This window comes from Schistosoma haematobium, chromosome 1 (assembly GCF_000699445.3).
Source record: "Schistosoma haematobium chromosome 1, whole genome shotgun sequence".
Lineage (NCBI taxonomy): Eukaryota > Metazoa > Platyhelminthes > Trematoda > Strigeidida > Schistosomatidae > Schistosoma > Schistosoma haematobium.
The window spans coordinates 51335543-51363435 of record NC_067196.1 but is presented as its reverse complement, the minus strand read 5'-3'; the positions used below and the strand labels follow the sequence as shown (position 1 = coordinate 51363435).

Sequence of the window (27893 nt, the reverse complement as noted above, 5' to 3'; positions counted from 1 at the left end):
CAGTGTTTATTCTCTACTGGTTTAAAAAAATTCTACGGATATAACATGTAGCAAATTAAGCACACATCAGTGAATAAATAAGACGTTTAAAGATTGCAAAGTGTATATTATTTCATCCGGAATGTATAACCCAGTCAAATTTTGAACTGTCCATTGAATAGTTTCTTAACCAGATAGCCAGATACATAATAGGATTCTTTGGTCTAATGATAAGTAATTCGGTTAGTGCTAGACACAATGGTTGAGCTAAAAACGATGAGAAAATATGAAGAATGAGTAATTTAGTTAAATTTAGTTGATCAATAATCAAATGAATCAATTTGAACCTTGACTCAGATAATTAAACTTCTTTCATTCTCGCGTGTCTGCCGTACTGTTACTTGGGTGGGTGAAATAGATAGCTACTGAAGATGTATGAATGACACCTCTAGTTTGGATGCTGGAACAATCTTGAATACGCTTCTTCCAATCACTGCTTCCTAGAAGATAATTCTAGGAAATGTTGAATTATCCGTTATATTCTGATTGGATACTTGCTGATTTGATTGATTTTAGCATGTTTTCGTAGGTTTCGGCAGTCTCAACGTCACACCTATAGGCCCCTTAGTTTCCTGTACCTCTTTCATATTTTCTAATTTATTGTGAGAAAGAAATGACAGTTGTTCTCCTGTATAGTGGTTCGAAATCATTTTAACGAATCACTTTGTTTCAAATAATGATCTACAAGGACATTCTAATATCAGGCTACAAGATAGTGAAACATTAACATATAACATAGTTGAAATGAATAATCACTGCAGATGTGTGAATGACACTTTTTTTACTGGGAACACTGGATTATTCCTAGAAGAGTCTTCAGAAGTTGGAGGATGCTGACTATATTTTGTTTATTCAGTATTCCCTAGAGCTATTAGAGAGTATTAAAAAAAAGCGTTGTGTCATCATTCTGATTGGATACTTACTGATTTTGTTACTAACGTTTCCGGAAACTTCCAGAACCGTAATGTCACATCTAAAAATACCCTAGTTTCCTGCATACTAACCCAACGTCGAAGTAGAGCTTCATTCACACTTTCTGCTAAGATTTCGATAGTTGAAGAGTGTTGTGGACTAGGATGTAGTTTAGATTGTTCGGATTAATTAATTCTTCAAATAAAGTACACATCAATGGTATTTTGTGGTATAAGAGAATCAGTAAGGAAAACCTAGTACTGACTAAGTCTGACGAAGTCTTCTATATTTCACACTGTTCATTTAACAACGTACAACCTTCACCTCATGTTCTATCATGCTGATATTTAACGGACAACTCAGATAAAGCGATCACCAGTGCGTTTTCGTTAACATAGTATGAATATGTACTTAACTGAATATCAAGTAGTTTCATTCCCTGAACTAAGCAACGTCTCTAGTCAGGGATACACGTCTTCCAAGATGTAAATATGGTCATCGGGCGATTTCCTAGAGAAGTGATACATTGTAAATCCATTTACTCAGTAACCAACAAATAAAGTACAATTTTTTCTGAGCAAATGGGATATTGATAAGTTTCATACGATATGCATTAAACATACAAATGAATGAGTCCCCCAAAGTAAATGACCAAGTTTCAAATATGAGCAACCGTTAGTCTCGAGGAGTTAAATAACCGTGCAAAATAAGGGGACAAACATTAGTTCTTTTTAATACGTTCTATGAAATTCAATTATCACTACAGTGAGTGGCACTATTCATCGAACTGATGTTGTTTTAAGAACCGATGAAGGAAAGTGAACATACTGAATTGTAAGCGGCTGCTTATTTATGTCCATTAGCTGACATTCATATGAAAATGTCTCGCGAAACTTACCACTACTTCATATCTTCAGTTGTCTCGCACTTTAGTCTCCCAACACGATCGGTTTTCAGGGTAACTGATTAGTTATCACTAGATCTGGCAGAAATATCTTACAGTAGTAACACTGGAAATGAACTTTAGTAACTTAAAAAATCGACTATGTGAGGTCAATATACACAAAAATTTCAAATTCGTTTACTCTGAACCAACTTACATTAGAAAGTGCACTGTCATTGGTATAACGTTGGAGTTAACACCCTAAATCTTTCAGTTTTCGCAGTTTTTCTTCCCAAAACTCTGTAAAGTTTTCATCGATTCTCCTCATAAAATTTGAAGCTGAAGATTAGAAACAGATTTCATTCAACCTACTTCGGATTGTTTACTTACAAAATGAAAACTACTACTACTAATACTGATAATAATACTACCACTACTAATACTACTACTACTACTAATACTGATACTAATACTACCACTACTACTACTACTACTACTACTACTACTACTACTACTACTACTACTACTACTACTACTACTACTACTACTACTACTACTACTACTACTACTACTACTACTACTACTACTACTACTACTACTACTACTACTACTACTTCTACTACTACTACTCATAATCATAATAATAACACTATTATTGTTACTTGGGGCTAGCGACCCCATCCCGTAGAAAACTAACTCGCTAAAAAAACGCTAACCAGAAAAAATTATTCAAACCTTTTAAACTCTGCCCTGAAAGTCAGAAGGTTTTTATTTAGAAGAGTTATGACGCCTCATGATGAAAGCCGAGTTCCTTCGGAAGTCACGAGGCCGATGCCCCTTCTGAAAACCAGAGCAACCATTTTTTTAGGTGCATGGAATGCTCATACAATGTGAGAGACCGGGCGAGTCTTTCAAATTGCTGCAGAAATGAGAAGATACAACCTAGAGGTACTTGGGATCAGTGAAACACATTGGACGCAAGTTGGACAACAACGACTAGCTTCAGGGGAGCTTCTGTTATACTCCGGTTATGAAGAAGAAAATGCCCCAGATGCACAAGGAGTCGCATTGATGCTGTCCAAACAAGCACAAAATGCACTCATAGGATGGGAATCTCATGGACTAAGGATCATCAAAGCCTCCTCCAAAACAAAGAAATAGGGCATTTCAATGAGCATCATCCAATGCCATGCGCCTACCAACGACTACAATGAGGACGTTAAAGATCAACTCTACAATAGGCTGCAGTCAATCGTCGGGAAGTGCCCAACAAGGGACCTGACCATTCTGATGGGAGATTTAAATGCTAAGGTTGGAATGGACAACACCGGATATGAAGACATCATGTGACGGCACGGACTGGGAGAAAGGAACGAAAATGGTGAGAGATTTGCAAACCTATGTGCCTCTAATAAACTGGTCTCAGGCTGTACTATATTCCCACACAAACGCATCCACAAAAACACATGGACTTCACCGGATCACACCACGCAAAACCAAATCGACCGTATCTGTATCAACAAAAAGTCCAGGAGGACGATGGAGGATGTGAGAACCAGGAGAGGAGCTGATATAGCATCAGATCATCACTTAGTGGTCGCCAAGATGAAATTGAAACTCAAGAAGCACTGCACAACGGGGCGGACAACATCACAAAAGTTCAATACGGCCTTTCTTCAGGATACTGACAAACCCAACAAATTCAAGATAGTCCTCAGCAATAGGTTCCAGGCCTTTCATGATCTACTCAATGGAGAAGGAACTACTATGGAGAGCAACTGGAAGGAGATCAAAGAAGCAATCACTTCAACATGTCATGAGGTTCTGGGCCACAAGAAGCATCATCACAAGGAATGGATCACTGTTGATACACTGGATAAGATTCAAGAAAGGAGGAGCAAGAAGGCAGCAATCAATACCAGCCGAACAAGAGCAGAGAAAGCCAAGGCACAAGCTGAATACACAGAAATAAACAAGCGCGTGAAGTGGAGCATCAGAATAGACAAACGTAAACATTTGGAGGATTTAGCATTGACTGTGGAAAAGGCTGCAAGTGAAGGAAACATGAGACAACTGTATGACACAACAAAGAAACTTGCTGGAAATTATCGTAAACCAGAACGACCAGTGAATAGCAAGGAAGGCAATGTGGTCACCAACACTGAAGAACAGCGAAACAGATGGGTGGAACACTTCAAAGAACTGTTGAATCGACCAGCTCCACTGAACCCACCCAACATCGAAGCAGCACCCACGGACCTCACAATCAATGTTGGCCCACCAACAATTGAAGTAATCAGCATGGCCATTAGACAAATCAAGAGTGGCAAAGCAGAAGGACCAGACAACATTCCAGAAGAGGCACTGAAAGCAGACGTGGCGGTAGCTGCAAAGATACTCAACATTCTCTTCGGCAAGATTTGGGATGAAGAACAAGTACCAACAGACTGGAAAGAACGACACCTGATCAATATACCATAGAAAGACGATCTCAGCAAGTGTAATAACTACTGAGGCATCACTATTCTCTCAATACCAGTAAAAGTCTTCAACAGGGTGTTGTTAAACAGGATGAAGGACTCCGCAGACGCTCAACTTCGAGATCAACAGGCTGGATTCCGTAAGGATAGGTCGTGAACAGACCAAATCGCAACACTACGGATCATTGTGGAACAATCAATTGAATGGAATTCATCACTCTACATCAACTTCATTGACTACGAAAAAGCATTTGATAGTGTGGACAGAACAACACTATACAGGCTTCTTTGACACCACGGAGTGCCTCAGGAGATAGTCAATATCATACAGAGTTCATATGATGGATTAAACTGCAAAATCGTCCATGGAGGACAGTTGAAAAACTAGTTCGAGGTAAAGACCGGTTTCAGACAAGGTTGCTTACTCTCACCCTTGCACCTTCTCCTGGTGATCGACTAGATCATGAAGAGGTCAACATCTGAAGGGAGACATAGGATACAGTAGACATCTAGGATGCAGCTGGACGGTTTAGACTTCACAGATGATCTGGCCCTTCCATCTCACACGCAACAACAAATGGAGGAGAAGACGACCAATGTAGCAGCAGCCTCAGCAGCAGTAGGTCTCAACATACACAAAGGGAAAAGCAGGATTCTTCGATACAACACAGAATGCACCAGTCCAATCACAATTGACAGATAAGATTTGGAAGATGTAAAAACCTTTACGTATTTGGGCAGCATCATTGATGAACAGGGTGGATCTGATTCAGATATGAAAGCGCGGATTGGTAAAGCAAGAGCAGCATATCTACAAATGAAGAACATCTGAAACTCAAAACAATTGGCAACCGACACCAAGGTCAGAATTTTCAATACAAATGTCAAGACAGTTCTACTGTATGGGGCGGAAACTTGGGGAACTACGAAAGCCATCATCCAGAAGATACAAGTGTTTAATTACAGTTGTCTACGCAAAATACTTCGGATCCGTTGGCCAGACATTGCTAACATCAACCTACTGTGGGAGAGAACAAAACAGATCCCAGCGGAGGAAGAAATTAGGAAGAAGCGCTGGAAGTGGATAGGACACACATTGAGGAAAGCACCCAACTGAGTCACAAGACAAGCCCTCACATAGAATCCTCAAGGTCAAAGGAGGAGAAGAGGAAGACCAAAGAACACATTAAGCCGGGAACTGGAGATAGACATGAGAAAAATGAACAGGAATAGGATGAAACTAGAAAAGAAGGCCGAGGACAGAGTGGGTTGGAGGATTCTGGTCGGCGCCTTATGCTCCATTAGGAATAACAGGCGTAATTAAGTAAGTGATTATTATTACTGTTTCTACTACTATTACTACTGATCTCTTCTGCATATTGAATTCTTTTCAACAGTAAATCATTCAAATTGTAGTGACGAGAAATACTAATCATGTAATAGTATAATGAAATCAATTCAGAATATTCATTTTGTAATATATGTTTGTATTTTCCTATTGATGTTTAGGACTGAAATTGGTCAGTTTCTTATTGACATATATGCATCCTGTGTGGATTACATCAATATTGCCTTAAGTCACAAGCATTATAAGCAAAGACGGATGGTGTCTATAAGGACTCATTAACTATGTAGATAATGCGATGGAGTTTGAAGCGAACGGTACAAGGTTCGAGTCCCAGAGCGAACATCAACTCTGTGGTGCAGGTGCATCCAACTGACAAGTCCCAAATAGGAAGAAACGTGCGTCCTGGATTCCGATGCTAGCCACCATTCATCTTTGCTTATAATTCAGAATATAGTTTTATTTCGACTAACTGACAAATTCTGCAATCATGGATATGACCGACTACGTTTATCAATAAATGAGAGCGATGTAACCAGACATTGTAATATCTACAGACTTTAACGAGCACGATGACTATCACTTGGAAATGAAATGGAAAACATAGTAGACTAATAAATAGAGTCACTTTGATTTCGATACTCAGTCACGTATAAGTGAAGTGTTTTGCCTAATTGAAAACATGAAGGACATGACTTCGCATGTATCATGTATTCAGTTTGTTACTGTTACATGTATAAGCATTCTGAAATAGATGACCTTTCTAAGAGATTCTGTTGGATTGCAATAGAACATATCACGTGATTGCATTAAGATATGAAGGAAACAGTCATTGATCACGTCTCAAACCATCTATCTAATTTTGTTGCAACTAAGTAGCTATGCCACAAGCCAATTTCACGTTCAGTGAAATTTTCACTGGAAATGACTAGACTGAATGTTTAAATCTGTGGAGTAAGGTGGCGAAATTTGTTACTGAAAAATAGAGAAAATGAAGATTTCAAAACTGGATTGAAAGTAACCAAGTCATCGAACGGTCATTTTGTCAGTGTTAACTGGGTACATGATCTGGAAAATTTAGTTGTAGTGATTATCACTGATCAACCAGAACGATGATTATGAGAAATCTAGTAGTCCTTAACCTGTTTATGGTTGTACAGACAACATTTACTGTTAATTGGGATAGTAATTACTTAAACATTGGATAAAATTTATAAGATGCAAACTAAGACTAAAGATCTTCAATCAGATTGCTGTGATAAACTTTCACAAATCATGGATAAGAGAGGCACTGAAGCACTAATAATGAGTGTATATGCAAATCGAAACCTTCAAAAGAAATATGATACCCTTCAAATGTGATAATGAATTGTATTAGCGAGTGTGGGCATTTACTAAATTGCGATTCAGAACTTCATAATAAATTTGTGCAGCAAACAATATCTCTGTTTTCGATGAATAGGATGTGAAAACAAGGAAACAGTATGTCGTATAATCTAGGTCAACGAATATTTACATAACTAATATAGTAGACATGTAAACGAAATGAGTGACTCACCTAAATCTTTGAATATAGCTGCCTGAGGTGAACAGAATGGCAAATCTTGTACTGGATCAAAACGGCCCTGTTTCACCATTTCACGGTATTGTTGGACGGCTTCAAATGAAAAGAAACATATTGATAAGAAATTAAGATGTGAATTTATAAAACTGTAAACATGTATATCGAGAAAATTATCACAGTAACTTTTGAGTAATAATAGAAATTAGTGAGAAATGATGAAACGCGTTGCAAAAAGTTACTTAGTTTGGGTGGTTTCAGGAGTTCACTGATCATGCAATTTCAAACAGTTGTTTGCAGTGTATGAAGCTAAACAGTCTCCTTAATAAAGAACTTTAAAGATGATCCAGTGAATGGTCGGCTTTATAACCAAAATCACATTATTCCGAGTTTCGTTCTAGTTAACTGATTATTATGGTTTTCTTATAGCGGCATTTGTAACCTGGTATTTTATGGTTTAGAGAAAAGTGAATGATAAAACAATGTATGTCTGACGAAATATAAATGCACATTGCTTGAAATCGTAATGTAATGTAATAACATAACCGTAATTCCCTGGAAACTGGAAATTCACTTACTGTCTTCCTGATTGCCAATCTCTTGAGTAACTTGATCGTTATCATCATTTGGTGCATTTTCAGTAGTATCCGTACTCACATTGTTCACAGCAACTTCATCAGGAGTAGGTTGGATGGGTTTGCTGGAAATAGAAACACTGGAGACTTTGTTTGCTGGATTGAGTTTAATCAATCTAGAGCGTTCAGGTGCCTTTGGTTTCGACTTGAACAAAGTCGCTTCGTCAGCATTGTTGTCTACTGCTTGCAAATCCGCTTCGCTGGGAGCCTCTTTCAAGATTTCTTTGGGATTATCAAGACTGAATGTAATATCCTGTTTCTTCTTCTGTTCATTCTTTACATCTTTTATTTTCGTTTCGACCAGACGCCGTGCAGCTTCATTTAGGACCTCAGTTGTGTTTTGGTTGTTCACAAAACCTGAGCTGCTCTGTTGGTTCTCGACATCAGGATTCTCGTTCATTGGTGAAGTTGTATTAGAGAGTGGCTGAGATTGACGGCGTTTCTGACCGCTTTTACTTGAGCGTCTACTCCCACCTCTACTGGATTTTCTGTCTTTTTTCTCAGATATCTTCTTATTCATTTCTAGTTCTCCATCATCCTTTGGAGATGCAGGAGCAGACTCTTCCTCGGTAGTCCCACTTGCGTCGGACAAATTGATGGAGAATTTCGCAGAGTCATCCGAATTCTCCGATGGTATATCATCGTCTTTGAGCATGTCTTCCTTGAGAACTTCAGCAAAATTGCGACTCACCCCATCAGTCGTGTCTTGTAAGACGAATTCTGGTTTCCGACCTGTGACGAAGTATGTCTTCATGTTCCCTTTACCCTACCAACGTAAAAAAATGTTTTGAGAGTGGTTCAGGATCTTCAAGCTGTGTATAAATTTATGAAACGTATGGTTAAGATACACGATACATGTATGGTGACAGTTAAAGAGAAATATTTCTGACTTGAAACTTTAGAACTTCACTTCCGAATACTTATTTTGACCGATTTCCCATAAAATTTCATCCATGAAATTGCTCTTCTGACTGGGTGAATATGGTGAGAACCTTTTCACATCTTAACACTCTATGTTATTAGTCAGAAATTAGTTAAACATTACCAAGTTTATATTACAATTGGTGAATTGATTCAATCTCTTGAGTGTTGAACCAAGGAAATTAGGCGAATAGTACTTATGGTGTGTTATTAAATTCCACATTCAGAAATAATTTTAAATTTCTATTCAAAACTGTTATTCACAATTGTAATTGTTTGTAATTTTCATTTTCTGTTGACTTACAAACTCCTCGAATGAATATACAGTTAGTAAATGTCTTATTTCCTGAAAAACCTAGTGACTATCATGACTCAGTTGCTGTACGGTTTAGAACCCTGTGTTCAAAGTATTAGGAGTTGGGTTTGAGTTTCGGCATGACATCACGAAGGATTCAGGTACATTGCAACAACTAGTCGCAACCGGGAGGGAACAATTATTTTCGATTACTCCGTTTACCATGATCCAAAATATGATTCACTCTTAGTCATATGAGGTCCGAAATAATATCAGAGAATAGAAGATCTCTGATGAAAATATTCTCACAAATGAACGTTCATAAATACATAGTTCGAAATATAAACACTTCATAATACTTTACAAGTAGATGTATATGTGAGTCATGCTACGAAGAAGAGCTCAGAAATGAGTTGATAAATTTTCAGATTACAGTGAATAGATGTTATAAGTGAACTTGCTAGAAAAATTTATTTAAATTTTAAAAAGTGAAAAGACTCAGAATAAACCTCGTCTATCTTAAACTTAGAAGTTGTTGAATAACAAGCATGATAAATGATTCATCATATTTATCGTTACCTTTCTCACTAAACTCTTAAACATGTTTATCAAATAAACCCTGAGTTTATCGTTGTAGTTATCTGTTGATTTATAGATTAGAACACTGAATACTTTGCTCAGTTATGTCAGAAGCCGTAAACAGATATCTGTTGTTTCATCACACTTGAATTCATAGTTTATTGGTAGGTCTAGTGGGGTTATATGAAGTTTGTGTCATTTATGCAGTAGTAGGTGATGGGTCACTGTTCATCAATAGGATCGCTCAGAGAGCTTCAACTTCTTATCCGATAGCATAATCCACTCCTATATTTATGGAACTTCAGAAGGATGAGTAAATGAGACAGTTACGCTAAGTAAACTTTTGTAAATTAACCAATTGTCTACACTAAGAGATCTCTTAATTAATGAATCCTTTAATAGAGTTGTCTCGAACATACTGGTAAATCTCACCTAAATAATTGACTTCATGAATCGGTTAGTCTCAAGCTATACAATAGTTTGTCGTATCTAAATCGGTATCAACCACCATGTTGCGACATAGATCCACGAAAAATCTGATTTCAGTCAACCATAATCGAATGTGAATTCATGATCGACTCACAACCCAACACTTGTACGATAACGCTCTTTTTTTAAAAATATGTACATATATAATTACTTCAATCAGAATATAGATTAATGATAAGCAAATTCGCAGCATAAAATACCTTGATTGGAATTTCTCCTCGACATTCTATTTCATATGGATAAGGTGATAAAGACTGAGCACAAGATTCGCTAATATGCACTTTGTCTGGCTGGTAATGTGAGAAATGTACATGAAAGTGAAGAATAAATGTTGAATAAAAAGCAATAGTGTAGCATATGATGATGATTTTATTTTCGGAATAAAAAGCTATGGAAAAATGACTTGAATAGAATTTACCGATTTACATAACACTGATTGAACCAGTGAGGAAATTTTGCATTTATCGTTTGATCACTCTAGATCTATTTGAGAAATGAAAGAATTTGTTTAACTTGATTTGAAACTAAATTCAAAGTTTAGGGTTTCAACATTCCGAATACAATATTTCCTAGACAGATTTGTCAGCATTTATGACTAGTTTTTTTCTAATAATGATTGAAATACTGTCTCACTATGAGAATTGCGTCTGTGGAAAGTCTAATCGATGAAACTGTTGGTTCATCAATTTTCGAAGATGATTAACCTTGAATCAGTGTTTCAGTGATTAGAACTGCATGTAAAATATATTGAGATAGATTGGTAAAACAAAGATCATTGGAAACTTTTCAATCTATGTTCTAACAATTGCTGTCTTACAGATCTTATGTATCTGTATGTGTATTGTTTCAAGTAACAATGAAAATATTCACAACACAGTCATAATTTCTTCACAAATGGAAGCTCAATTGTATGTACGTCAAAAACAATGAGCATTCATTGACGAGCAAATAATGACTTTCTCTCCTAATATGAGTTTTCACAACAAGTTACTTATCTGTTAGGTCGACTTCACTCACTCTGATCACAGAATTTCCAGACGAAAAACTAAAACAATCTGAAAATCTTGTCCACGTTTTAGTAGTGACGATAGTAATTATATTGTGGGATTCTCATTTTGATTCGGAAATGAACTTATCCAGTAAGTCAGTGCGAACCACCATTGAGAACCTGATTCATTCATGATATCATTCCAAACTCAACAATCTCAACAACCCTATTCTGATAAATTATTTGCCGGATACATGATAACCCTTATTAGGAGTTCTTCAGTCTCAACCAACATACACATACTCATCATTTGTGGCGGTGTGCTTGCCCTGTCTCCGTTTCATATTGTTCATAGAATGCCAACGGGTAATGACAAGTTAGGTTCTGGTGGTCAGACAATGTTACAGAATTCAGTTAGTCATGGATTATCCGGAGAGTGAACGGGCTGTTGAAACGCATAAAGGACTGTATACGTCCAATGTTTATGTCAACATTGGAAGTCGATTGTTGTCCTAGAAACAATCATCTTCGGAACATTCATAATCCTCATTAAACCACCGGAAACTTGTTGTCTTCTTCACTGTGTTATCAGTATAAGCAGCATCTCACACTTGAGGAACTACCTATGCATTTTCATATCTTTCACCAACAACATAAATATCTCAGTCCTCCGATATATTCCACAGATTATGTAGCTCAATAACAAATAACATGAACCGATCATTATGTCCAAACTTTAAAGATGCAAAAAGTGATTGTAATCATTATTTTATCGACTACATTGTCTCAACGTGAGTAGATAAGTTAACTTACTGAACCATGACTCATCATTCTACTTGAAGTATTCACTGTATCACCAAATAAACAATATCGTGGTGTTTTATAACCGACTACACCAGCAACAATTGGACCAGTATGACATCCAATGTAAAGATGTAAGTTTTCATTTGTATAAACAGTTTTATTCTTATTATTAGCTGGGATATTTCCAATTGACTCTGGCCAGTAGAGACTGAGTAGAGTTACTTCTATGATTTCTAATGCTGTGTCGACTATATGTGCAGCATGTAATGGGGTCCTGTGTGGTGCTCCAGAAACCAACATATAACTGTCATTGACTGTTTCAACCTTCCCAAATATAAATGAGTAAAGTGGAAATTATTTGTTAACAGAAATCAAACTTGTAGTCGGATTTTCATCGCAAAATATAATTCAAATCAAACAGAAACTACATGATTGTTTTTTCTTGTCTTTGGATACAACAACATGAAATTTTGGAGTGGGTTCTTGTTGATTCATCAATAAAAGTACTAATTTCGAATTACGAGACTAATAAGATGAAATGATTGTTAGTGTTTACAGGTCACTGTGATATAGAAATACAGAAGAACCGGACTATATGGTAGTTATTACTGATTCCTTAAGTGGTATATTCAGTAAACAAGTAGAAATATCAGTGTGCTTATTCGTCAGGTGATAAATTTTAAACTCAGGATGTGAAAGTGAGATAGTATTTATCATGTTAGAATGAGTGAAATTAGTTGGATGAAAACATTAGCCCAAGTGCGAGCTGTGCGAGTACATGTATCTTTCTCACCAAACCTCACTTATTATGAGAAGTAACAATCTGGCAATATTGGCCCCTTTACTGCATCTTATCAAAGATAAGATCAAGTGTTTTGAAAAGTACTGAGCTAAGCTCTACTTATAAATCTTGTCAGCGAACCCTCACCAATTAAATGTTGCTGTACATGTATTTGTTAGACGGTTGATTTGAAATCTACAGTTGTTTCAATAAAATAAAAATGACTAGATTTTATTGGAGAATCCCGCTGATAGTTTTCCTCATGATATTCAGTCTTTATGATGAGATAAAAATTCAGACATACATCTGTTATAGGTATACCGAGCTGACTTCGATGTTTAGTAAACTACACAGTGTTTTATTTTGTGAAAATAAACTATTTGGTTTGATGTTCAATTTCTAACTCACATACTGTCTTATGAACATGTTTTCAATGATCGGCTTGTCTACCAATCCATTTAGTTACCAGTAAGTACAGTAGTGTTGTTACCAGCTTATCACATTACTGTCTCTCAGGTTTGATCAGAAGTAAACATGAGATAGATGTTGGTTAAGCCATCTCCTAGGTAGGTAGGTAGGCATCAGAGTTATTTTGAAGTTACATTGACTGTGTCTTACATTTTAGAAGTACAGTAATATTACAGACCTGTTGTTGTTTGACTGTTTTATCTTCACAGTAGTAATCCACTCGGAGAGACTATCAGACTGACATTATCCACTCTAAAATGTTGATCTGAATAGAATGGTGGATCATATTCCCTACTGAAAACATATCATCGTCCGAAGTGGTTGGGTTTACTGGTTTTCTATACATGTCGGTCTTCCGGTTGAATTTGTGAATCTGATCAAAGCTCTTAAGTCCGTTAAATGTGTTGGTAAATTCTAGTCATATATGATGACCTGACTGGTGTTTTGAAGCAATGAATGAACGCATCTGGAGATAATCTCAAGTATTCTATTTGAACCAGCTTCATTTATAAAGAGAAAGTTTGTGCTTAAACGACTATTGTTTATTTGTTTCTGTCAGCTACACTGCATTTGTGGTTTCAATTTGGATACATGCTGAAGTTCTAGATCAACATACTCCTCAAAAGCCTTCTTATTTGACAGTAATGAGTTGAGTGCACCGAAAACACTCAGTGTATTCAAATACACTCACTAGATCTTGTTTTGCATTCTCTACCTAGTTTAACAAATTGTATAATACTAAATCCACACTATACGTCAACTCTGTTACAAATGTCCTTTCAATAGTTTACAACCTTCTTTCAAACTCTGTATAAGCTTCGGAACTAATATCAGTTTAAGTATTGAAAAGTTGGTTTTAACTGTGAAGTATTCGATTACAATGGAGAAACATGTACATCAGACATGTGATCTGTGATGAACCAATGTTGATTATTTTTGATGAATACGGTTTGAGTAATGCATGGATTATATTACTAAAAACATCTAGATACTTGAATAGTATGGTTGGATAAAAATATATTTACCTTGTAGACTTTATGATTTTCAGTCAAAGCGTCGTAGAGAGAATACATTCTGTTCAACAACTCTATCACTTGTTCAACACCTATGTGCATACATTTTGCAGCGAAGTTCACCACTTTCGTAAAACATATTGTCACTTCATCAAATGTCTAAGAGGGAATGAGAGATTGGTTGGATGACAAAAATTCGTTAGATTTTGTCAGTTTATGAACATAGATACTAGTCGATAAGCAAATGCGTTAGTTAGTACAAGCTGGGAAACGAACATGCCACCATTGTCGACGTTAGAATGGAATGTTCAGACGTGAGATGTTTGGATGTTTTGAAGAATAATTTTACTACATAGTTAGATGACATTTCTAATGGGAGAATGCTTCAATCTAGAACTGTTCTAGTGTGGACATTCTAGTCAAAATCCCGACTGGCACTTCTGAATTGGTGAAAATTATAGCTGTCGTCGATGTTATCATTATCGAGGTCAGGCTCGAACATTTTAGAGAAATTGAGCATTGGGTAGAATGTTATAAGTATTGTAGTGCTATAATTGTGATATATCCATCAGTAGAAAGTGAAATTTCTGACGTTTGGTGCAAGCAAATTTCTCAGAGTAAATTTACATATGACCGAATAAATGACCGGCCGTCGTTTAAGTGAGCTAATTTTTCACAACAGACACTGTTGGTAGTGTATAAACAAAGTATCAACTTGAAGAAGTGTTTCCATGAGTGTCCTAAAATTGATATAATTTACTGACATATATACATACATAATCGGTGTTAATCAGTCAGATAGTTACTTGACATGTTTTTACATTGGAAATATCAAATGCATACAGGAAATTCATTTCCAATACACACAACAGTATCTTGAGTTCGGTGTTGAGATTTCTATCAAATATCTGCACACTTATCAACCAGTGATTAGAAGTACAATAAGTCTAAGAAAGTACCTATCTAAAATCGAGAGAATAGGATCACATGTTGGAGGTTACACGTGCACTCATGAATTTGCAACGAGGAGGTTTCCTCGGCATATCGTTGAGTATCATCTATTTCCCAAAATCAATGAAATGTGACTAATGTTGTAAAAATAAGGTGATGTTTAGGCATAAATGTTGAATATCAGAAATAGACTGTTTAAGTATTTCGTTACATGAAGTATTTGATTCCAACCAAAGTGTTCATGTCTGAACATCATCAATATAACCGTTTCTATAGCATGGATAGCTTTGGAATAATATAATTACAAGCTAAAATGATGTTAACGAACCTGAATGGTATCGATTGCTGGAGTGCCGTTTCGAATTTTCCTGGCCACCGTACTAGGAATACATTGATACAACAATTCATCAGTAACTTTCCTAATCTTTTCTAATTGCATCATACTCTTCTCCATTTGCTTAGCCTTGTGACGTTGCTTTGAAAACAAACAGTAATGAAACGAAGTTAATGCATCAGTTCAGCTCAGTTAATACATGAATAATATTTATATCTGAAAAAAATGTTGTCGATATATTTACTCGTGGTGATTTGCTATTCATACGATTAAAAAAACGGGACATTTGTGATAGGAGATGTTAGCTAGTTCGTGCCGCAGTTTCAGTTACTAAATGTTTCATTGGTAACTGTTACATTGCTATTTGGAAGTAGACACTATGTGGTGGTTGGAGGTGGTCAACAGGAAACCCTTAACCCGGGTTTCGTGCTACTTGGCACTCGTCAGCAAGGTGTACCTGTAATCTTGAGAGGACTGGTGTTCCCTGACGGATTCGATCCCGTGTCACCCAGCCCCACAGTCAGAGACGTTACCACTGGGATATCCTGGCCGCGACGGCCTCTTGTAGGACTGAGATGTAATCACAATTGATTGATCACTGGGCGGTGATCAATGTCATGTGTGTCAAGTCCTTCTTAGTGCACATCGAATGCTATCGAACACGTTGCAATGTGGCCACTAGTCTAGGTGACTCGACATTGCGTGAGATACCTTGCTGACTAGTGCCAAGTAGCACGAAACTCGGGTCCAGGGTTTCCTGTTAACTACCTCCAACCACCATCTAATCTCAACATAGTGCACGCAATGTCGAGTCACCCAGACTGGTGTCTACATTGTGACGTAATCAACGGCATTCGATCTGCACTAAGAAGGACTTGATACACGTGATAGTGATCACCATCAAGTGATCAATCAATTGTGAAGTAGACACTGCAATCTACCTCTTGATAATCTGGGTATTTAAATGAACGAAATTTCTCAAAATGAACACTCTTTCAAGGAAACTGTTTTGTTTCGGCCTAGAATTGGTGACAAAGTGAACATTCGTTTAAATAATCAAAGTCACTATTTCTGATTGTAAGTAAGCTAATAATTTTAAGGAATTTAAATATATCCTACAATAATTCATTGATTGTTGATTGTATCGTTGACATTGTTATGCTTCATATTATCATTCTGTTATAGACAGATATAACTGTAATTCACTTGGTATTGTTTTACTTTAATCTTCCCATTGATGTTTTAGGACTGAAATTGAACATCAATGGGAAGATTCAAGTAAAACAATACTAAGTGAATTAAACTTCACCCCATTTCACAAGCAAGTGACTATCAGGACTCAGTAGCTAAGTGGATAACGCGATGGCGTTTGAAGCGAACGGTACTGAGTTTGAGTCTCAGAGTGAACATCAACTCTGAGATGCAGGTACACCCAGCTGACGAGTCCCAAACAGGACGAAACGCGCGTCCTGGATTCCACTGCTAGCCACTATCCATCTTTGCTTATCGACATAACTGTGTTTAAAGTCAGGTTACAAGTCCTCATTTTTTATTAATCATTATAACCTGTTTCAAAGAAATGAAATAAAACATTAAATTAGGAGTACAAATCTTTGGTTTATTGACACAGAATTACCTAATGGGTGGTAAAATATCCGAACATTACTCAAACTACTGACAAATATCAAGTAGTAAAGTGAATTAGAGAAGATAAGAAATGAGTGTGTTAGAAGGAAAATAGATCTAACACATGAAACTCAAATGCATGAACAGTTTTCTTTAATTACAACCATACATTTCTAACTTAATGAACCAGATATTTGAATTTCAAATCAAATGGGATTAGTTGTATATTTTATTCAGAATGAAATATTTGAAAGGTACATTTGTCGTCGAGATGACCTGATTAACATCGGCTAATGTCAACGTTGCTTTTTGACCAAATCCATCATGCGTTCGGGAGAATATAAGGATTTTGATGTTCATTAAAAACCTTTGTTCGTGATTATAGAATTTTAGTTATCCTGAAATGAATTAACAGTTAGAATATAAATCTTTTCTGAATAATGCAGGTAAATATTACTATTTTGAACGATGAAGAGTATAATTTGATTACTTTCAAGTATCACCATAAATTATTCATAGATCGCTTGTGTGTCTGTTACTGAGAAATATTTTCCATATTTATTTACGTTAACCGAAGTATTAGTAATTTACTACGTCATTTTTTGTCGTCAATACTGGAAAATCTGGCTTTGTTGTTGGCTGACAGTTGTTTTGATTTTTAGAATTGCCTCATTTGTGAGAATATTCTTTCTTGGCAATCCATGACTTCACATCTGCATCAGATCTCATTTATTTATCATTGATACTGCTCAAGTACTTAAAAGCTTACAGCTCTTACAGATATTCTCAATCAAGTTGAATTTGATTTGTGTGCTCATTGTTGTACTTTGGGATCTTGGTTTTTAACTTTTTGGATGTTGAAACCTACTTCTCCTGAGGTTCTGTTACAATGGCTGCCTTCGTCTATATTTGTTGTTTTGTATATGAGAATTTGGACTGGATCATCTGTGAAGTCTAAGTCATCTGACTGGATCCAGGCAGCAACCGTTGGAAAAAGAAAACTTAAGACTATGAAGCCTTGTCTGACACCAGTCTTCACTTGAAATCTGTCTATCAACTACCTTCCATGGATATGGTGGTGATGATGTTCTCACGTATCCCATATTGTCGAAGTAGGTTATACTCTGTCAGATGCCTTCCCAAAATCAGGGAAGTGCATCTGCAGTAACGAGTTCCATTCAAATGATTGTCCAACAGCTATCCATAGTGTCACGATTTGGTCGACACATGGTCTATCGTTACGAAATCCAGCTTGCTGATCTCGAAAATGTGTGTCCACTAAGCCTTTTGTTCGACTCAACAACACTGTGTTGAAAACTTTCCCTATCATTGATAGTAATGTGTTGTCTCCTCAGTTTTCCCACTAAGGTCTCCTCTCTTCAGAATCTTGATGTGGCATTCCTGATTCCAGCCTGTTAGTACGTGTTCTGTCCACCATGTGTTTGTGAAGAAAAAGTGAACCATCTTTACAGTTACCTTTATGTCGAACTTTAGTGCTTCGATGGTATACTTTCTGATTCAAATGTTTTGTCACTATTGATTTATCTGATGGCTACGCTGATTTTATCTATTATTGGAAGGTCTGTGTGTTCTGGTTCGATATCCACTGGACTCAGTGAAGTTTGCCTATTCGGGAGCATTTCAAAGTGTTCTGTCCACCCGTTCCACCGCCCTTGGATCCCGGTTATTGGTTAGCATCCGTTGTTATTGACTGATTGCTTTGGTCTAAAACAAGTGCCTAGAAGGTCCTTCTTTTTATCATATAGTTGTCTCATATTTCCTTGTATTACAGCTTTCTCCATTCCAGTTATCTACTTACTTTGTATATTCGGCCTCTTCTTTGACTTTCTTTGTTTTCCCCAGTTGTTGTTCACTGTTATCTCTTGTCTTTCCTTTTCTGGATCTTGTCCAGCGTATGAAAAAAGATCACCTGTTTATTCTGGTGTTTCTTGTAATCCAGCATCTCCTTGGATGTTAACGTTATAGCTTCTTTAATTACTTTCCAGCTCTTCTCAATAGTAGTTCCCACTTTGTTTAGATCTTATATGGTTTGGAACCTGTTGTTGAGAGCAAACTTGAATTTTCTGAACTCCCTAGCATATCAAAGGAAAACTACATCGAACTTTGTAATGCTGTTTTTTTCAGCTGTTCAGTGCTTCTTTAGCTTCGGTTTCACCCTAGCTACCCTCAAGTGGTGATCTGAGGCTAAATCAGCTCTTCTATTTGTTCTTACTTTTCAATGGGCCTTCTGAAGTTTTCATTGATGAAGTGTCAAAGATATGGTTTGATATAATGTTGTTCGGTAGGACCTATGTAGCTTTGTGTATGTATTGGTGATGAGAAATGGTGTTACATATAATCCTGTCCGTGAGAGTACTTAAATTTACCAGTCTTTCACCATTCTCATTCTTTTCTTCAAGACCATGTCGTCTCATGATGTCTTCACGCACGATATTTCCATATTGACCTTGGTATTCAGATCTATCATCACGACGGTCAAGTTTTTCCTTGGACAGGTCTCTACAATGAACTGTAGCCCGTCATAAAACTGGTTTTTATCGTCTTCATTGCTAGCATTTTTTGAGGGGGCGGATAGCACTAGGTGAAATTGATTGTAACCCTCTTCTTCTTTGTTTTAGAGGATACTTTGATGATGCTAGAGCGGTGAGATTCCCATCCTATAAGTGTTTTTTCGTGCTTCCTTGAGTAGAATTAGTGGAATTTCATGTGTCCGAGACATTTTCTTCTTGTTTGTGACCAGAATACAACGGAATCTGACCCGAAGCTAATCTTTTCCGTTCAGCTTGTGTCCAGTGGGTCTCACATATTCTAATCAAAGCAAGGTTGAATCTTCTCATATCCTCAGCTACTTGAACCGTCCTTCTGGTCACCAACATTGCGCGGATATTCCGTTTATTTATTTTAGTTGTTGATATGGTTGTCAGAAAGGGCAACAGCTTCGTGACTTTCCGAATAACCTGAGCTATCGTCATGAGCCGTCATAACTCTTCTGAATGAAGACCCTTCAACTCCTAGGAAAGACTTTAAATGACGAAAATTATTTATTCTGGTTAGTGTTTTTCAGAAAGATTATATTTTATTGAATATGGTGAATAAATCCATGCCTAACTCCACCCCATAACCTGAGCTTCGAATAGTCAGCAGCACTAGAAGGGCTCAGGTGAAATTACTTTCAGATATAAATATTCGTGTATCTGTCATATGTTTATTATTTCAACTTATTCACACTTATTTACGTCAATTATTGCTCTAATATATGTATTAACCGTCAACCAATATCATTTTACAGTTTAATGGATTATTTAATATATATTTATCGACAAGGCAGTCACTTATTCCGACAGATATATATATTCTAATATTTATTAATATGATGAGAAACTCACTTTTTCGTAAAGTTTCATAACTTCGTCCGACTGTTGATTTCCTTGAATTATTATATCACGACTACTATCGAATGTATTCAGATCAGAAATCCGTAGTTTTTTCTCGTATAATTGTTTCGTGTCTCTAATTCTGCAGTCAGAAGTAAATAATATGGAAATAGAATTAAGTATATTGAGGAGCTTACAAGCTTCTGGAATAAATTTGAAATAAACACAAATAAATTGAGTATACTCTAGAAGTTCGTGTCCAACTGTTTCTCAAACCTCCAGATATAAAATCAAATTAAATAAAACACTACAAATTATGACAACAATGTAATATTCCCAAGTTTTGAAAGTGAATAACATGGACATGGTATTGACAATTTGAGGTCTCTGAATATTATACAACAAAGTGAAGAATTATTGCATAACTTCATTTTGGACATCACCTGGAATTCTTTTGTTTGTATAGAGAAAATAATGATGGTACTGGGAATTCGAGTTAGAAACACAGAGTTTGGGAACAAGACCCCTTCACTTCGAGGTTCATTCTACTTATACATGATCATATAAAACACTAACTTAATTACAATGATTTATTTGACAATGACTACAAAAGTGTAGTTTAAGCAACAAACCGTAGCAGTTGTAGTGATGAAGCACTGAATATTTTAGGGATAGAAATCGAGATGATTCAGCATTCAGATTGGTTTAGAACTTGTAAGGGAAATCAAGAATTTTGTAATATTGATGTATTAGAGGTTGATGTACAGAAATGGTAGCAGGTAGTAACAGAAATAAACAATGATTGACTTCTCTTGTATAGGAAGGAATCAATAAGTCTTAATGTTAATTCTTGCATAATGCAAGTTGTGCTTCATATGGATTTAGTTGAAATGACACGTACCACTTTATACTATCTTTGAAGTCGACTTCAATGTTGAAAGCAAATGTGAATAATCAATAAAATCTTTCTGGTTGCTTGTAAACATAGATTATTTAAATTGTGCACTCACATCGACTTTAGAACCGTTACGATCTAAAAAGGAATTAAAATACTGTTTTGTCTCAAAATATGACCATTAAACGACTACCAACTTGTGGTTCCCAATATACCACTGGATGATTGGATTCAGTGATACAGTGTGCTAATAATAACTCAGATTCAAACAATTTGTCTACGGGTAACACTTCTTTTTGTGAATTCATGAGATATCTACGATAAATCGTATTGGCGAAGTTCCATATCAGGTAGTTATTGAATACTCCTGATTTGAGTAAAATACATGTATTTCCTCTTCTCAACTAATTGTGTTGCTTAAACCTTTACAGTTAGAGTCTGATGAATGATGAATGAAGATCACCCTGGGAACCATCAGAAACTCAACAGCTCTAGACAATTAATGTTTTTTCGTTTGAGATCAACGGCTGTGCACACTTACAGGTCCATAACAAATCGAACAAAAAGGTTTCAGGTTTTGTACCGAAATGAGTTCCCACATTTCTAGTGACAAGTTGAAACCTGTGGAGTGTACAAGTTCGAGTTATATATACCCGCTGATAACTCCAGATAATAATTGTGGTACTTTGCCAATTGGCTTAGGTTGAAAGTAATCAGCAGTAAAATTTCAAATGAGAAAGTGGATGGTGCAGTTTTATTTTGAGGTTTAGATTTGTTGGACTTCATCGCATTCCGTGTCGATGATGAACACAGCTAAGTAGTCAAGATAGAGGACAGAACAATTGTTCATTGTCGTCAGGTTTTCTATAGTCCTCCAGTTGTTGATTATCAACAATACGAACTATGGTGAACTTTATTTCATGGACTGTTATCATGATGTTACTTAAATATGAAGAACAAAATTCAGCAACTCGTTCGAATCACTTAGTCTGGTAACCACGAAGTGATCTACAGAGATCTTCTCCCAGTGCTTTAAAACAACTCACTGACTGTCACGTACAGAGAATAAACTACTTTAATGGAAGCCATCAGTGATTGGAAATGTCATGACACAAACAAATGGTGAGGTTTGTTTGGAAAAATGCAAAATAATATGGTGAGCAGTTGGAGCTGTCAAATCGTCATTACTCTAGTTAAGAAACTGAAAAACAATTTCTTGTCATCTTGAAACACAAAATAATCATCATAAAAGTGAAACAAATAAACAATGTGATTTATTTGTAATTATTTACACAGGTGTGCCTATGAATAACAGCATTAACCATTCTTCAACATAGATCATTGCTCCTTTGAAGCGGCAATTCTCATCAACCCTCGAAGCATTTTTAGAAGATCTACCTGAAACATATGAAATGAAAGTGATTGAATAATTTTAGCCAGTAGATAGATGAAGTGAGGTATCTATTGTTTGATCGTCATTTTTAATAGAAATAATCGAGAGAAGAGAATAGTTAGTTTTCCGTAATCGTTATGTGTGGTACAAATCTAGGGTGGATACAATGCCATGTAACATTTAAATTACAATAGTTGCACTATATCAGATCCTTTAATTTATCAAAAACAAAGTTAACTAACACATGAATCATCTCACTCATTACGGTAGGAAAGGAATATCAGTTTCTAACAGACTGAAGCTTTAACACTGTTGTCCTCTCAAGATCCTACGGTTTATATGTGTTAAGTGATAATATGAGTCGGTAAATTTTTCAAATAACACTGAGTAAATTCTTTGTTCAATATGTAGATTTGTGTCTAATTCATTCCTAATATTCTGAGAACAAAACTCCACTTGTATATATATCATATACGTTTATTTTCTTGATATATGAGTAACGTTTACTTCATAAATGTCGTGACTAAAACCACCCGACTTTACATCATGTACATTGAGTTACGTCGAGGGAAACAATATAAAATAGAATATCACTTGTTTTACCTAATATACAAATGAAACGTCATACTTAACTGTGTTTTGTATTTGACTGTTTGAATGCAGTGTAAGAGTGTAAGTTATTGATCTTGTATTTTATAATTTACAAGAGTTTTCAATAAATGAAACTCTTATGGAAGAATATCTGTAGACTGTACAGTGGTATTTATTGGATACATTATCAGTATATCTTCAAGTTGACAAAAAATTAAATGAAAATGGTAACTCACTTTTTGACGAAGGTTTGTTTAAGAGAATTAGTTCAAAAGTGCTGAACCTGTTTAAATATATCTAAAATAAATAATAGAAGTTTAGTCGGAAATGTGAACTTCAATAACAAATCAATACATCGTCACATTCCTATAGGTTTCCATTTTGATGATAGATCATGAACACGCGAATGTTACGTGATTGTTTTTCTATAAGATTTTAAACTTATTCTTTATGGTGATAAGAAGTTTTAAATGAAGTAATACATCATATTATCTACAAAATTGGACGATTGTAATTGTGAGGAGTGTTTTCAAATTACTTTAGGAATGTTGAATGCTCTCCATTTATCCCACTCCTAAGGTCAATAAGGAGTTTTCAACAAACAGAATGTGTTAGATTTGAGCAGGAATTTCCGGAGATTATTTTGTTTATATGAAGGCATGACTGGCTAGAACTACTAATATCTTATGAAACAACTGAAATCTTAGTAACTGAGACGATTATTTGACCGTATGCATTGAATACGACTCAATAGGCGAGTTAGGCAGATGACAGTGACATAAACCATAAAATTTGTTGTGAACACGGTTATAATGCAAATCCTATAAATGATAGTAAGTGAAGTAAAGATATATTGATAAAGGAATGGAGATCATTTTAAGTGGTTGTGAAAGTATGCAAGTAAATACTGGTACATAACTCTCAGAAATCTTACGTTTGCTTTTTCATGTATTTATCTTATATTATGAATTCATTTGGTTGGTAAATAACAAACAATTCGCAAAGTTTATTCAACAATCTAATCTGACGAGTTAGTGGTTAAAATTTTCATATGCCTTTTATTTCAGTCTTTCCATACAATAATAGGTTGATTCATTTTTTGACATCTGATCCTGTTTTTATTATATCAACATCACTACAGACTGAACGCTAACGATAGTAATTATGCAAATTCTCAGTAAAAGAAAGCGATTTTTACTGGAGTCAAATATTCAAATGAATTTAATCTCTCCTTAAACTGACATTTCCATTGAGAAAAGATCCAATCGGTCAGTTTTATGCACTGGTTTATGGATTACTGTAGGTACTTCGATTTCATCAAACACTAGTATTTTATAAAATTCAATGTTGAGAATGAGTATTTCAGTTTGATAAGTAGACGAAACGTCGTAACAGTTGGTATCTTGAGGGAAGCTGGAACTAAAATTTAATCAGAATAACTTGGGTGTATTTTATTCGATTGAGTGTTCGTCAACTGTTCACTACTTGTAATATTAAGATATCATAATTACAAAATTGGTCGAAATTACTGTTATAAATGGGTTTAGTTGGAAGCTGTTTTGAACGCATATGACCACAGTATAAGAAGATGTAGAAGATAAATTTGAGAGACTGAGTAAGATATTGTGAATGAATATCTTATATGGAAAAACATTTTACAACAGTGATAACAACAATTTGTCAGTATCCTGGTCTCCTATCTTGGCCAGTATCCGGATACAAATGACTGATACTTATGTTTATAAAAATGTTCAGTTTGAATTCTACTATACCGTAAACTGTCAAATCGGTAGTGAAGCTCATTAAATTGAATTACAACGATTATTTTTATGAATGATCTTGAAAACACAAAGCTTCAACAAAGAATTGACGAAATGATGTAATACTCCAGGTATGTTGACAACACTTTATTGTCTTCAACATTAACCAACATGCAATTTTCATATTAAAGCTCTCCAGCAAGGCTCATCATGATGTACAGTTTATTACGGGGTATGAAAAGACCGACATGTTCTACTTTCTTGAGATTGTTATACAACGGAGAGTAGACGGTGCAGTTCAACATTCGGCTAATAGAGAAAAGTTCTTAAGATGGTCTACACTCGAACTTCAATAGTTTTTCAACCGATTACAAAAAAGCATCGGTCGAAACACTATTTTGTAGATTAGCAAGGATATATACCATTGACTAGCTGTAAGATGAGCTAGCTAGTGTTGAAAAATGTCCAAGAGAAAACTACTATCCACAGAAATTTATTGAGAATTATACAAAAACTGAAGACACCAAGCTGGATGTGGCTACGGCAAACAAGTAACCAAAATTTATTTACCTCAATTCCAAAAGTGATGACGTTGCAAGGACAATCATCATCCAGCACCTGCTGTGAAACTGAATTACTATTCCTATGTAAAATATGTTCAACAACTCAAACAAAGGTTGACAAGTACCATTTTCATGTTGCCACTAAATATGTCCACAAACTTACATGTATCTGCAAAGCAACTTCGCTGATCGGACAGAAAGGAATATACATCTCAGACATTTTGAACATATTTCAAAAAGCCTTTAATGAAGAAGCGTTATAAAGAGGACAATTACTATACATCTCTTGAATACAGAACATCAGGTTTATACGTTGGATGGTTAGTAAACGGTAAAGCTCCAGTTTCCTGAAGTTTGTTAAGGCCGTCTCAATCAGGCGTCAGAAGCCGAATTTCTGCGCCCGAAAGGAAATTGTTGATAATCTTTCTCTGACTCGATAGAACAAACGTTCCCTTGTTATATCATAAAATTCTGTTCAACTATTTCTTTCACATGATTACATCCTCACGTGTTTTGGGAGTTTACTCATTAGGTAATTGCTTGTTTGTAGACACTTGGTCCTTTGTTACTATCACTGTTGTGAAATGTTCTTCCACATAAGATATTCATTCACAATATCTTACTCAGTCTCTCAGATTTATTTCCTGAATTCTCCTCATACTGTGGTCACATGTGATCAAAACAGCTTCCAACTAAACTCATTTATAACAGTAATTTCGACCAATTTTGTAATTATTATATCTAAACATTACGTTCAGTAAACAGTTGATGGGAACCCAGAAGAATAAAGTGAATCCGTAGAATAGATGAAATGTAGCCGGCGGCGGGATTCAGAATACACGGTTTACAATATCTGGGACTCGTTGTGTGGAAGTAGCTCCAACTAAGAGTTAGTATTTACCGTGAAACTCGAACCCAGTACATTTCGTTTTGAGTACTTTATGTGCTATCCACCTAGCTATTGAGTGCAGATAGCCATTTACTTACGTAATGCACACAGGATGTACGGATGTCTATCAAGACAGATCAAAGTTCAGTCAAAAATGATCAACAACGGAATCATTATAAACTAAATTTTAATAAATTCGCGTTCTCCTGCTTCAATATTTGTTCATGAGCTCTTCGAGATTATGACAGGAACCACGTGTATGCAATTAATATTTTTTGCTATTTGTGCGTGATAACATTGTGAACTTCCTTTGAATGGAGTAAATACTTGTAATGCACCGTTCGATTACTTTGATAAGTAAACATATACAAACAAATATAACACAAATTGTTAATAGAAATCTACAGAATAGATCACGTCACATTACTTACCTCATCGAAATTTGGATTTGTTTTCGGCTTTGAAATTAGAAAGCATGTTACAAACTCCTTTCCCGATATATCATTTCTTAAACATGAAAATCCCTTACCTACACGTTTGATTGTCATATCCTTGGTCAGTACCAAATGAAAAGGTAGTATGCCTAAAAATTCCTTCTCTGGTAATGAGACTGTTAAATCCAATAGAGATATATACTTATTGAGTTGATTATCTTTCTCTAATAATTCAATCCATGATAAACCTTTATTGTATAGCTTAAATGTGTATATGTGTGAAGCTACTTGCTTCCTTTTATCAACTAACTTTGCACTAACATCCAATTGAAAATATAATTTTGCAATATATATTAGTTGACTTCTCAGATAATGCGCAAATTCTTCACGTGCGGAAGAATAGACCAAAGTGATGACATTGTGATTGATTGAAGTGACTTGTATATTAGGCGGTTTAATTTTTGGATAAGAATAATGTAAATACTCGTGCATTTCATTGATATTATGTACGAAGTCAATGTAATTTTTACCCAGTACTTGTAATAAACTCTGGAAACCATTATTACTCAGATAATCGACAGATTTAATACCGAATTCGTAATAAATATCTTCTTCAGGTAGACCAATAAACTCACATAATGTACTGATTATTCGTGTTAGTAATCGTGTAGAATAGTTCCGATTAGTTTGTATTTCCAGTTGTTGTCCGTTGACTATTTGTACAGCAGCCTCCCATGTTGATGGACCGAATGTCTCATCAATATAATTTCGTAGAATTTCAAATAATATACCATACATTTATTTCTATGTCTTAATGAGTGAGCTAGGAGAGATTTATTCTCTCATTTGTATTTATATCATTTAAATAC

General features: G+C 35.6%; 1 protein-coding gene across 1 annotated transcript; it reads right to left on the bottom strand.

The window, feature by feature from the left end:
• GYC88E_1 (Soluble guanylate cyclase 88E) lies at positions 1 to 27822 on the bottom strand (the record flags this gene model as incomplete). Its single annotated transcript, XM_035734005.2, has 12 exons — positions 1 to 246; positions 7218 to 7316; positions 7799 to 8621; positions 10340 to 10429; positions 11941 to 12255; positions 14206 to 14352; positions 15473 to 15619; positions 20512 to 20641; positions 22687 to 22792; positions 23615 to 23661; positions 25709 to 25767; positions 27022 to 27822. 12 exons carry the CDS (start codon positions 27820 to 27822, stop codon positions 113 to 115), a joined length of 2898 nt encoding a protein of 965 aa, XP_035590213.1. The 3' UTR covers positions 1 to 112.
• Between the last annotated feature and the right edge of the window lie 71 nt (positions 27823 to 27893).